At 45.1% G+C, this 14,546-nt stretch overlaps 1 protein-coding gene across 5 annotated transcripts in view; it reads right to left on the bottom strand.

The window, feature by feature from the left end:
• Positions 1-14,546, bottom strand: part of Abtb3 (ankyrin repeat and BTB domain containing 3) — a 264,586-nt gene that overhangs the window by 43,655 nt on the left and 206,385 nt on the right. For 4 of the 5 annotated variants that reach the window (XM_060377817.1, XM_060377816.1, XM_021657006.2 and 1 more), the window contains exon 4: positions 13,247-13,399. In XM_060377817.1, the coding sequence (XP_060233800.1) occupies positions 13,247-13,399 (153 nt within the window). Of the gene's footprint in view, positions 1-13,246; positions 13,400-13,522; positions 13,713-14,546 lie in introns of those variants that run through there. The other variant, XM_060377818.1, reaches the window with a different exon arrangement.

Here is a 14,546-nt window from a genome sequence, read left to right on the forward strand (position 1 = left end):
AAATTTATCTCCACTACAGGTCAAGGTGGTTAAGAAATTTGCCCAAAGACAGACTGTCAGTGGAGAGCTGAGATTTGAATCCAAGCAGGCTGGGGCTAGGCTCTGATTTTGCTCCTTGACTCTACCACTTCTCTGTGTCATCAAAGGCTTCCTGTGTTTGCCCAAACTCTTCAAATGCCAGGTACTGGGGTGAGTGTCAAAGTTATGTGGATTCCTAAGCACAGCCTTTAGGTGGAAGGGTTTCCTGCAGTTTGTTTACAGGAGTGTCAATCACTTTGTGTTTCCACTATCGCCATCCAAGAAGACCAGACATTCTTTTCCCTACTGTTTTCTTCCCTGTATGCATGGCCTGCCTTCCACTCAGATCTTCTCCCCATTTATCTTGCTTCCCCAAAATCATATTCTGGAGACAAATTCTGTGGAACAGTTTCTGACTTGCATCAAGCCTAATGTCCAAGTTGGGAGCTTTGCTGGCTCAGCTTTGTCTTTCCTAAGGTCAGGAATCTGGAGGTTACGATAGAGTTGACCTAGTTTTACGAGTCACAGAGGAATATAGGAACAGAATTATGTCTTTCTTCTAAGTCACAAATGGACCCTTTTAGGTTTGGATGGATTAATGATTCTCAGCCAGTGGGCGACTTCAGCATCCAAGGGAATGTCTGGTAGGATCTAGAGACACTTTTGGTTTTCACATCAGGAAGGTGCTGCGCCATGGGACAGGGACACAGCTGCTGATAAACAGGCTCTAACACACAGGAAAGCTACCCTTTCCCCTTACCTCAGCAAAAAAATTATTCAGCTTCAAATGCCCATGGTGCTGAAGCTGAGAAAGCCATGCACACTGATGGAGCATGTATGCATCACTTCTTAGACATAACGCTCTTCACATTACAGGATCCTGTGAGTGTGGCAATTAAATGGTGGTTTTTTTAAATGAATCATGAAATAGCAAATATGAAGACTGTAGGCCAGACCTGCATGTGGCCTACAGATCCTTCTTTACCACACTTTCCCTTAGAAAGCCTTAGTCAAACTGCTTTTACAGGCTTCAAGTCCTGAAATTGATGAGCTCTTCCCTTTGTTGTTGAGTAGCAGAAAGATTAACAAATCAATGGCTCTTTGTGCTGAAGTAAGTCATATCAAGATCTCTGGGCATGTTTTTCAGAATAAGAAAAATGGTATTATTGCAGCAAATAGAACATGCAATGCTTGCAAATTCCCTGAGAGAAATCTCAGTCTAAGAATTGCACCCACTTGTGGTTTAACACTACTACCAAAATCACAGAAAAGAATCAGCCCATTAAACTGCCTCAAAGAAGAAAAAGCCAGCACGGGGACCTGGTGTCCTCCACTTTGCCCATTCTTCTTGCATTAGGAGGAATATTAAGGGCCCTGGAAGCCTTCTATTTCAAATTTGATGTTTAGCTAGCAATAACACGCACTGTCATTATCTGCCTCAAAGATGGAAATTCTGGGTCTATTCAAATATGCTTACAAAGATTCATCTCAAAAGCAAGAGCTGCGAATACCCAGGAGGGTGGACGAAGTGTCTGTATCTGAATTTATTGTCATATTATTTTGAGCAGAAAATTATGAAGGAAAATTATAGATCTTTTTTCTCTGGCATCACTGTTATTTTTGTAAAGAGCAGAAAATAAGATCTATCTAAGGGAAAGCAACAGGTCCCTGACTAAGGAGGCAAGCTACTAATGTGCCTCTTTTGGCAGACATTACTTGGTGTTCTCCAGAGAACACCAAGTTTTGTTTTTTGTTGTTGTTGTTGTTTTTGTTTTTTGTTTTGTTTTGTTTTTTGTTGTTATGGATTGTTTTAGGATTCAAATTTTCAGCTGGGCATATGGCTGCTCAGATAAAGACTACATTTACCAGGTTTCCTTGCAAGTATGTGTGGTTATATGACAAAGTGCTGACCAATGGGAGGTGATGTGTGTTGAAGCTCTCTCACTTTCCCTTTTCCCAATGGACAGGTGCAGTCCTGTTGGATGGGGCCAGCCAAGGAAGACACTATCCAGGGATTGGCAGTCACAGAGGCAAGTGCCTCAGTATTGACCTCATGGGCTCCGGTGACAGCTATGGCCAGATTATCCCTGGCTTGTTATCTGAGAAAGAATGTCAGACTCCTGTCTTACCCAAACCAAGGTATCCTGCTTCTCTTGTAGCTACTGAGCATACATCCTATCACTTCATACCATAAATTCTTTTGAAATTTCAGTCAGTGCAGGGAGGCAGATGCTGTGCTGGATGCTGGAGACAAAGATAGATGCAGACACTACCCTTGGAGGAACTCCAGAAAAAACTGATAATGTCTGCTATTACCTTTCATGAATAAACAACTCAGTTGAGGGAAGTTCTAGACTTACAATGCTAAGTGCATTTTCAACGGCACCAGACTCTCAAGATGTTGTACAGGGCCAAGTAGTAAATATTTTAGGCTTTGTGGATATCTATTGTAGTTACTTAACTATCACTATAGCAGCCATAAAAAAAAATGCATCCCATACAATTCCAAGGAGCAGGTCATTGGAATTTGATGACATCTGCACTCTTTTCAAAATATTTTATTTTTAAAATTTAAAATTTTTAATATTTTTTAATTTTTAAAAATTACTTAAAATATTAAAGTATTTTATTTACTTTTATTTTATGTGTATTCTGCTTGTATGTTTGTGTACCATGTGTGGGCAGTACCACAGGAGACAGAGAGGGCCCTGGGTACCCAGGAATTGGAGTTACAGATGGCTGTGAGCTGCTATTTGAGTGCTAGGAATTAAACCTGGGTCTTCTGGAAATATAGCCAGTGCTCATAACTGCTAAGCCATGTCCCCAGCCATAGATAACTTGTTCTTTTGAGATTTCTAAAAAGTTTAGGATACTAAAAGCACTGAGAACGTTTATTCAGATTTACTTATTTCTATCTTTATGTGCATGTGTGTTATGTTGGTATGTGTGTGCAGCACATGTGTGCTTGATGCCCTTGGAGGCCAGAAGAGGGCATTAGGTCCTTGGAAACTAGAGTTACAGGTAGCTGTGAGACATTATGTGATCCTGGGAACTGACTGCATTCTTTTGTTTTGTTTTGTTTCTCGAGACAAGGTTTCTCTGTGTAGCCTGGCAGGCCAGGCTGACCTTGAACTCACAGAGGTCTGTCTGCCTCTGCCTCCCTGAGCGCTGGGATTAAAGGCGAGCACCTGGCTACTGGCACTTCCTAAATAATGGTTATTAACCTGGGGTTGACCTTCTGAATGTATTATGAAAGTGCTGGTAAGTAGATAACTTTTACTGGCAATGAATTATTTAGGCACACACAACATAGACTAATACAGTGATCACTTACCTGCTCGGTATCCAACCAAAAAGAAAGAAGTAATGCATGCCAGGACAAGCAACAGTTCCCGGACACCACGGGTCTCACCATCACCACTCCCTTTCTGAGAAGACTGCTTCCCAGATCTCACACATCTCACCTCTCTGCAGGCCTTATGCTTTGTCCTGTTCTTTGGAATTCCTAACACTATAGAATCTCTCTTGCATGTTGTCAAACTTTACATAAATCCTTCTTCAACTTGATTTTTGTTGTTGTTTTGTATAATACTCATTAGTTAAGCCACGGGATAACCATGTAAATCTACTTCATTTATTTTCATTGCTGCTTGTATACCATAATTTATTTATCCATTTGCCTGGAGACAGACAGCTCATTATTCTTTCTCTCTCTTTATAAACACTGCATCTATGAACATTCTTGGTCATACCTCCCTATGTCCGGAAGGAAACATTTCTTCGGTGTATAGCTCTAACAGCAGAATCATGTGTTTATAAGTTTGCTTGAAAGCAGATGAAAAATCCCTTCGACTGGTGTCTGAGAATTCTCCCTACCCTATGTCTTTGTTCAAATCAGCATAATAACAGACCTTTAAAGAATTTAGTGCGTGTGCATGTGTGTGCATGTGTGTGCATGTGTGTGCATGTGTGTGCATGTGTGTGCATGTGTGTGCAGTACAGCGTGTGTGTGGAGGTCAGAGGATGACAAAGGAGCTGCTTTTACATTTTATGCTCTTGAGGCTGGGCCTTTCTTGTTTCATTCCAGACTAACTGAGAGACACTCCTGTCTCCACTTTGTCCTATCTCAACGTATAAATGCTGGAATTACAGATGTATACCACCACATCCAACTTTGACACAGGCTCTGGGGTTATCAGCCCTGCTTGGGTGGGTTTTTGTTTTTCATTTAAAAGTTTAAAATGCACATATGAAATATATGGTTTTGAATTGTATTTCCAGGATTGCTAATGAGGGTGTACTCTTCCCATGTACTTCCCAGCCACTTGGAGAACAGTGATAAGTCTGTGTGGGCAGCTCTGGGATTGACCAAGGCCGAGAAGTGCAGCATCTGAATTCCTAAGAGAAGTGTCCGGTGGCTGAACTTTCTTGACATGAGCTACAGCGCTGTTAGAAAAAAGGAGCTTTTATATTTCCCATCATGCCTCTCATTGGAGTTGTTGGTCTAAGAGAGGGAACATGGCCTTTGGAGTCACAAGGACCTGGTTCAAATCCCACAAGGCTTACAGTGTCAGGCAAGTTTTGCAACCTGCTGTAGCTGAGGCTTCCTCTGCTAGAGCCAGGCTACTCACAGGGCTGGCAGAGAATGAAAAGAGTATGAGAAACATTTGTGACCAGCTCTTCTGTGACCACAAAGACTATCAAGGGCTTTCTTAGAAATCTAAGACAGAGACCTAGGGCCATGGCTTATTCAAAAAGGTGCTTTCCATGCACACATCAACACCCATGGGCTGAGCGGTGAGTGCCTGTAATCCCACCACTGGAAGGTAAAGACAAGTATGTTCCTGGAACTTGCTTCCAAACCAGCCTAATTAAATCAGCAAGCTCCAGGTTCAATGAGGGAATCTCTCAAAAAATAAAGAGACGAGCGCAGGAGAAAAGATACACACTGTCAGCCTCCACATGCAAGTACCCACACATGTATTGTGTATGCCGCACAAATCCATACACACATACACACAGGGAGAAGAGGAGAGGAAAAGGGAAACCCATAAGAGGATATGAGTTGTGGTTACTCTTATTTTCTTTGTTGACTACATGACTCAGTTTCTCCTACAAGTGAGAGTGTCACTCTCATTTTCCATGAGTAACAGAAAAGACACTGGGGCTCATCCAGGCTGGCAGGGTAGTTCACACAGTCTGTTTTGTGATTTAATGAGCTGATGAGAAGACAGTGAATCTTGGGAACCTAGCACCTGTGCAGGGTAGACTGGCTCCTTACTGTTTCTGGAAGCCCCTCTGCCCTGACTTGTGCCTTTAGCTCAATGCAGGAAATCATAGTTGCCTGACCTATGGCCAGAGGAAGATAATAATCCTATGTAACTAATTCTGCCAAGTAGAGTTTAGATTGGAAAGTTTGCTGGCCTGTGAGAAAAACTGTTGGTTGTGCAGAAATCTAGAGTCAAGGGTGGGACAAAATTTATTAAAAAAATAAACTGCTGTTCCCCAAGAAGCCAAATCCTATATTGAAAACTAGACATCCTCCAACTGCCAGCCTGGATCTGAAGCCCTAGTCTGGAAATGAGCCCCAAATGCCACTTCAGATGCAAATCTCTTATTTTGCTGTAAGCACCAAATGTGTTTTCACTTTGCTTTTAACACTGTGGATGCTCAGGGCCCATTCCAAGCATTGGCAAACTGTCTAGTGCCTGCAGCCTGGCTCCCTACACTAGGCTACTCAGAGTGCCACTGCAGCGGACACTAATGACTTCCCCACTGCCAGGCCCTGGTGGCCACTTTCAGGCTACATCTCCTGTGCTGGCATGGCAACCTCAGATCCTGGAGACCCTGCCACCACATGCTTCTCTTGGGTCACTCTTTCTCATCTCTCTGGGACTCCTTTTTGTAAATCTTTGGAGCATTCTCATCCACACGCATTACTTCAGTATAGATTTTGTTAGGGTCTCCCCAAAGGCTTCTTTCAATAAAACCTCTCATCTATCTTCCTCCTTCTCTTTTTTCCCATCCGTTCTCCCCAGCCCTTCTTCTCCTTCTTTTTCTTGAGACAGGGTCTCATGCAGCATAGGCTGGGCTCAAACTCAACATGATCTGACCTGCTGATTTTCCTGTCTTCACCTTCTGAGTACATGGGTCATAGGAGTGTACCACCATGCCCAGTTTATGAAGTGCCAGGGTTCAAGGCATTGTGTGTTCGAAGCAAGTACTACTCACATGGGCTATATCCCCAGCCTTTCTTCACCTGACTTCTTACCTGAATACAAATGTTACATGCATTTGCATTTGTATTGCTTTGGGAAGTTTAGTCTTTTTACACAAAGTATTATCAACACATTCCCCCATAACCCTTTGCATCCTTCATTCATTCAACAAATATTCACTGGATGATAATCACATGCAGACCCATGGACAAGGAAACCTATTTCTGTCCTAGCCCTAAAAAAAGTAGAAATCCAATAGTTTGAGCTAAAAGTCCATGGGGTAACCCCTTTTCAAGAATAATCCATGCCTCTTAGTTGCTCCCTTAGCTTCTGCTCTGTTGGAGTAAAACCCAGGCAAACAGAAGGCACATTTTCTATCCCTCCTGTTGTCTCATCTCATTGGATATCTATGGATGCTTGACTGCTGTGGACATGCTACCAGACTATCCAGTGATGGCTTTCACAGACCCATACTTCAGAGGAAACACAAAACCCGAGTCATGTTGAAAGCACTGGAGTATCAGGTGTAGGCACAGTGGCTCCCAACCAAGCCATCTCTGGCTGATTTTCTTCCTACATCCTGAGGACAGGCTCACCAGTAGGAATAGGAGGTGTAAGACACACTAGACTTAATCTTGTGCCACCGATAATTTGCCCAATGGTATGACATCACACCTACTATGTTTATTATTATCATCAACATCTTTATAGACATAGACACTAAGGCCCAGAGTCAGTGAACAACTGGCCTATGGTCATACAGAGATAAAGTGGTCTGCCTAGGCTTTGAGCCCTGGCAATGTAACTGTAAAGCACAAGTTCCAACTCACTCTACTCTACTTATTCTCTAAGAAGAGGCTTAGAGAATGGAAAGGAACTTCCCTGCTGACCTCACTCTGATGGACTGACCTGTAAGGACACTCTCACTTGGATGGATAACCCAGGATCACCTCTCCCTCACTGCCCTTGTGCTTTCTTTGAATAAATCACCTTAACCTTGAGTGCATGTGCATGCATGTGCACACACACACACACCAGAGTTAATTTTAACACAAAAAAATTTGGTAAGTACAATAGACAACACACCATATGCTATGAAAATCCAACAACCAAGTTCTGCTTCCCAAAGTATTATGTGTACCAGGAAGATATGACTCACTGGGGTGGCCCCTAATCCAACATGGCTGCTGCGCTTATAAGATAGAAATGGGGATAGAGACATGAGAAGGTTGTCTGATGAGGACAGAAACAGCAGCTGGAGTAACACTCCCCTAACCCATGGGATGCACGGAAACAGCAGAAGCTGGGACACAAGGACGATCCTGTCTTGGAGATTTGTCAGAGTGTGTGCTCTGACACTTAAGACTTTGACTTTAGCCTTCATCACCATGAATTGATAAATGCCTGTTTCAGTGACTCAGACAGAGATTCGCTGTCCCTGTAGCCCCATCAAACAGACACACACAGCTGTGTATTCCCTTCCTTGATGGCACCTTCAGCTGCTTCTGTTGCTACTTCTGGAGAAAGTTTGGACATGTGTAGCAAATACATGTATGCATATTTCATGCAAGGGTGACATCGCCCACATTTGCTCTGCATGGCTTGTTTAATTTGAAACCACCCCGGAGCTCATTATTCTCCTTAAAAATATTTATCTTTATGTCATGTGTATGAGTGTTCGCCTACAGTGTGTCTACGCACCATGTGCACACAATGCCCTTGGGGACAGACGTGGGGGTGCTGAGAACTGGACTCTGGGTTTCTGCAAGAGCAAGTGTTCCTAACTGCTGAGTCATCTCTCCAGGCCCAGGGCTGTTATTTTTACTGTGATAAAATATACATAAAATTGATATATATATTTTTTTACTTTTTTAAATTTTAAAAAAGATTTGTTTTTATTTATGTGTGCAGTTTGTGTGATTGTATGTGATGTGTGGGGGGGTACCCACAGAGCCAAAAGAGGGTCTTGGATTCCCTTGCAGTTGAAGTTACAAGCTGCCCAAGTTGCCCAAGTTGGGTTATAAGCTGCCCATTGTGGGGGCTGGGAACCAAACTCAGGTCTTCTGGGAAAACTATATGTGCTTTTAACTTAACCACTAAGCACTCTCCCCAGCCTTGAACAATTTTTACGTGTTGTTCTGAGGTATTTGGTATAGCCACACTGTTGTGCAGCCATCACTGCCATGCAGCTCCATCTGAAACTGTCTCCATCCCATGAAGACACCCTTGCCTTCTGCAGTCTCCCAGGGCCAACCTTTGAACTTCTCACACCCTTACCCTTACACAGTCAACAAGTCCTGTCCCTCTGCCTCCTGTTTTCTATGTTCCCTGCTCTATCCCATCGCCTCCGTTACTTTCTGCTTCTGTCTGAGTTCTCTGATCGTTATCTTCTCACCTGGAGCACTTTACTCCAGGGTCAATTACCCCCTGCCTGTCTCTGCTTATCCTCCATGCTGTCTCAAAATTACAAACCCCACGTTTCCTCCACTTTAACATTGGTAACAGCTCACACCACCTACAGGATAAGTTCAGATTCTTTGACAGGATGATAGAATTCCCCCCCCCCCCCGAATTCTCTATATAATCTCTTTACTTTTTCTCTTTTCCCCTTCCATGTGTGGTGTGTTCCTATTTATTCTTCAGGACACAGATTAAATGGTCCATACAGGAAGGTCACAGTATCTCCCCAGCCGGGATCTCTACTGACTAGTTGGCCCTGGTTCATGCTAATTATTTATGGATATCTCTGTCCATCTCTTGCCCAGCTGAAAGCACACTAGGGCAGTGACAGGGTAGATTCTTTGTAGGTGTTTGCTGAGTGCCAGGCTGTTTGGCCAGTTTGGCATTCTGAGCAGCCTCTATGGCCTGTCCCTGACTTTGGTAAGAGAGGACAGTTGAGCCCCCAAGGCATTCTTCTAGAAACAGGGAGAGGGGCAGTGTTCCATGTTCCCGGAGGTGCTAATGCATTGGCATCAGCATTTGGGAGGCAGTGGCTCCAACTGGGTCACTGGCCAGCAGTGTGAAATCTGATTTCTTCTACTGGAGGTGAAGGAGTGACTGGCCTGCCAATGCTGCAGGTCCATGGCTCCCAGCCATGAATCTGTGGAGAGATGAGAAGCTTCCTCAGGCAGAGACAGACAAGGGCGCTCAAGGGGAGAGAGAGCACAACTGCCAAGGCAGGGCATGTTCCAGGCCCCACAGAGCCAGTAAAGGCCCAGGTGCTTGGTCTCTGCTGGAGACCTTCCAAGAAGAAAGCAGGAGGTCCATGGTGGGAATTTAGAAATCTATAAGGGGATGGTTTAGGGAGCTAGACTATGGGAATACAGTTCAAGATCCATGCCACTTCAGGGCTCTCCACGAGCCCCATGCCCTAAGAGCTATGTCCCTTAAATCGGGAGCTTCCTTTATATACCTCTCTCACATCAATTCAACTCTTCCCCATGCCCAGCTCTACTTTCTTGATTCTACCTGGCATCTCCTTGCTCAGTTGCTTGTTACTGCTTAATGTCTGCATTTTCCCACTGTTAGGAAAATTCCAAGGATCCTGACTCCTTCAAGCTCAGAATAGGATCTGAGGAGCTGGCCAACAAAGAGCCGAAGATGTTCATAAGAAACCACACAGTATATATATTTTCTGTACAGTATAGTATGGCAAGCATTTGCATATCTGATGAAATGCAAATCAGCTTGAGATGATTGAAAGTATACAGGGGATTATGAACAGGCAGTCACAAATACTATGCCATTTTATAGAGGGCTTGAGTGTTCACAGGGTTTGGTTGTGGGGGTCCTGAACCCTGTCCCCTGCCCTCCAGACTCTGAGACATGACTATTTTCCATTCCTCTGAGACCAAGGGCTGAAATTTTCTGCATCTGGATGATCCTCTTTTCAACCAGTGCTCTTTAGTTTGGGCCCTACTGGCACCAGCACCACACACCATACACAAACCTGTACTTCAGCTGTCACTACAGGGCTGCATTTCAAGACCAATATTCTTGTGGTACAACTTTCACTTTGAAGCCCATTTGGCCACATCAGGCAAATCATAAAACATGTCAGCCTAACACGGTGCCCTGGAGACCTGAGAAGGGTTGAAAGCTGAAGGTGTGAACTGTTGACTTCAGCCCTGGCCCTCTGCCATGGTCAGCCATTTTTGCGGAGGATGGGGGAAGTGAGTTTCCCTAGCTCACCTGGCCAAAGCAGAAGACCTAGATGACAGCAATCTGCAGGGCTTGGTGCTTCGGGGCTCTAGAAATACCACAGAAGAGCAATGGTGAGCATGTACACCACCAGCTGGACACTCAACACTTTCTCACCCCTGAGTGCTTCCACTGTCGACGAGCTGCTCTCAAGAGGAGCTCATGGTGCTCATGGCCCCAGTCTTGTGATAGGTGCTGCTTAGTAGCTAACAAACAATCTGAATATACCTGGCTGCCTTTGTTTTTGAATTCAGCCCTCACTCCAGAGCTAGAAACCTGCCTCAACCAAACAGCAGGAAAATAACAGCATTTACCTTTGTATTTCTAAAGGGTTTCAAAAGGAATCATCAAGAAAACATACAAACCAAGATGCATTAGTGTTCATTTCCTCCTTTCCATTGCTCCCTGACTCCCTCACCTCTCAAACAACTGGAGGAAACACAAGGCCTGCTCTCCAGTCTAAGTGATATGACTCTTTGTTAAAGGAGAATAAATGGATCTACCCTGGGCTCGGAGACTATGGCCACATAGAATGGCATCCCTTTAGAATATCTGATCTCCATGGTGAGGCTTGACTATAGCCAAGTGAGACAGAAGAACATCTGTGGCAGCCTTTGACCAAGGTCACTCTGAAGATCAATGGCAAACGAGTGCTGAACCTGGGAATCCTAGAGCAGGCTGATCCTTCTTGCCTGGTTTCCATGTCACCTCCTTCCAGAAGCCAATGGCCAGCTGGTAGGCAATTACATATGCTAATGCAACTAACACTTCAGTGCCAATGCCATGCTCTTCCATTTGTTAGAACATATGACTCCCATTCAGGCTGTTTTCATTTAAGACAAGGGAGCCCAGCTTCAGAACCAGGAACCCTGAGTTCCTCTGACAGATTCTAAGGTGAATGGCTGGCAGGGCAGGGCAGGGCAGCTTTCACAACAGCTGTGTGACTTCAGGTGCATGCTGGAAGCCCTTAGAGTCCCAGCCCTCTTTTCTTTAAAATGGGATAATCAATGTGCCTCCCTCAGTTACTGGAGATGGCTACGTACACACCACAAGAATGGTTAGCGTAAGATGCAGAGTAGGTCCCTGGTGCCTTTGCTGGAAGTCAGAATGAAAAAAAAATTCTGATGCTGCTACTTGCAAAAGGGAGATGGTAATTCCTGCCTTATATCATATTAAATGAGAGAGATGTGAATAGACAGAAAAATAGGTATTATTTTTCATGTACTGATTTTTTTCTAGGGATTTTTTTGTGTATTGAGTAATATACTGTAAGCTTTACATTCTATCTCTCTGTTGGTTTATCTATACATGCTTAAGATTGAATCCAGGACTTTATGTTTAGAAAAGTGTTCACTGATGAGCCACATCCCCAGAACATTTACACTTATTATTTGAGTAAGCTAAAGAAATCCTATGCACTGAGTATTCCTCCATACTCATGGGAGATTGGATCCAAGATCCTAATAAATACTGATGCCTCTTCTACAAAACAATATTTATATAATTCTATATATCATCTACAAGTATTTTAAGTTCTCTGTGGATTATTTATAATAGTTGATATAGTGTAGATACTATATAGATAGCAATTATGCTCTGTGTCTAGGGAAGAGTGACAAAAATGTCTGTACATGTTTGACATGGATTTTAATGTGGCCAAAAGGATACCAAGATGGAGTCTTCATGTGATTGTCAGCATGACATACACACTTGGTCATCTGGCCCAGGCAATGGGACTCTGGAACCAGGTGTGTAACCTTTGGGCTGTGAGATCTCTGGAAAGCATGACAAAGATCACTTTTTCAGTTAGCAAAAAGGGAGCACCCTACTTTCCTGGTCCAGCAGGCCAGAGCCTACTGCAGCAAAGAAAGCCCAAGCCACAAAGCGTAGCAGGCTGAGGATGCTGAGCAGGAGTGGTGGGAATGAGCTGTAGCCAGCTGACAGCCCTGGGAAACAGGGGGCAGGGGAGTCTGGTGGGCCAAAACTGGGCCATTCCCATCAAATTCTGTTAGGGCAAAAATGTTGGAAGTTTGTGGTGGGTACTCCCAAGGGAGGACAGTTTCTCATCAGGTGGTGGGAGAGTTGAAAATGATACAGTCACCCAGGGAACACTTGAGGGAGTCAGGAAAGTGGCTGTTCACGCATCATTTGGTCTGTGCATTTGTATTTGGGCCCAGGTCCGACTCATCTCAGTAAGCTGGCTGGTGTATTTGTTTTGTTTTATATTAAAACAAACAAACAAACAAAACAAACAAGGAAAACAACAACAACAACAACAAAAAACCAAGCCCTCTTCATGAGGGCGCTGGCCAGCTTGATGAAGGGAAGACAGAGAGGGCGCTCTCCCAGACAGAGATTTTCCTCTGCAAAGATTGGTCAGAAAAGTAAGGACGCTAATATTTCACAGAGAGGGGGACAGAGGGGAAAGGAGGGGACGGGGCACGGAGGGACAGGAACACAGATTGAAGGGTTACCAACAGAGACTGGTCAGAAAGAACAAGACACCTCGCAACCTGTAATTCACAAGGACTAACACTCTAAGGATCTATTGTTCAGCTCTCCACCCTCCACCCGGTCTGCCATTTCAACCCGCAGAGCCTCAGCCTCAGCTACAGCAAAGGTTCCAGGTACCAGCAAGGGGCGGGGAGTGCAGTATCTGTGCCCTGGTGGCTGCGATCCACAAGCAAAGCTTGAGACCTCCTACCCTTGCCTCCAGGGGTATCCCCTAAGTTCCATTCTCAGGGTCCCCGCCCCCAGGGTCCAAGCGCCCTTCCCTCCGTTGCCTCCCACCCATTCTCCCCTCCACCTACTTGAGCTGGCGCGGCTCGCAATCCACGCCGGGCAGCAGCAGCCGGGCCGCTTGGCGGACATCGTCGCTGTCCATAGAAAAGCTGCGGCGGTGGCCAGCGTGCGCCACGGCCACTCGGATCCACTCCATCAGAGGGGGCAGCACGAGGAAGGGCCTGCGCATAAGGAGGGAGGCGGGGATGTATTAGGACCGCCAGGAAATCAGGGCTGCTCAGACCCACTCCGACTCTTGGGGTGGGGGACCATTATTCCACCTCCATCCCTACTTCCACCCTCACCCCATCCAGTTTCCCTGGAGACCCTGCCTGGAAATTCCCGAGTGCAAGAGCCTTTGGAGACATCCTGAACCCACTGGTGACCCAGGGGTAGGCTCTCTAGAATCTCTGGGCCTCGGTTTCCTCATCCGAGAAAGGGGCTAGTGAGGCCACCAAAGAATGCAGGGTTACTCTGCTGTGAGTGCTGTCCCTCTCAGGGATCATGTGCATGTGCAGATGAGTCACTTCAAGCACTGGGCAGGGTCCAGGGCCAAAGGAAGCCAATGAACACCAGGTATACTTCAGATCCCAGCCTGATCCAAGGAAGCCAACGAACACCAGATTACTTCAGATTCCAGCCCAATCCAAGGAACTCTCTCCAGCTCCCTTGCCATCCCAGCCAGGCTTGTCCACACCCTTCTGGACTCTGCTCTGCACTAACACCAGGATACCGAAAGGCACAGAACACCTTCCAAAGCAGGATGGGAGCCAAATGCAGTTAACCTTCACATTCAAGACTGCTGGAGCCCAGAACAGCCAACAAGGCCAAATGTGGGGATATTGCACACATCCCAGACACCACGGAAGCCAAAATGGGCACGGTGTGGTTGATACAGCTTGTTGTAAACATTGACTGAGGCAATGCCTCGTCCTGACCCATAGGTTTCCGAGTGGATCTGGGTCTGACTTTTGTTTCTTCTAGGGATTGTGCATAGTCTAATCTCACACTTGTATTTTGGAGTGCATGAAAATACTTGAGTCCCACTTTAGGATTTAATTGGCATAGTAGGAACTGGGCCTTAAACATTTTTTTTTTTTTAACTTAAATACACCATAATCCCCTGGGTGGCTTGTTAAAACACAGATTTCTGGTCCTATTTGCATTTTGTTAAAACACAGATTTCTGGCCCTATTTTGATTTACTGGATTAGGAGAAGAACCTGGGAGACAGCATTTTAAATCATTCCCTGCTGGTCAGTATGCTGGCCTAGGGACTGACTGCTGCTTCAACTGGTGGGGCGGGGGTGCGGGTGGGTTAAGATGCAGA

Source organism: Meriones unguiculatus, chromosome 2, assembly GCF_030254825.1.
Source record: "Meriones unguiculatus strain TT.TT164.6M chromosome 2, Bangor_MerUng_6.1, whole genome shotgun sequence".
Taxonomy (NCBI): Eukaryota; Metazoa; Chordata; class Mammalia; order Rodentia; family Muridae; genus Meriones; species Meriones unguiculatus.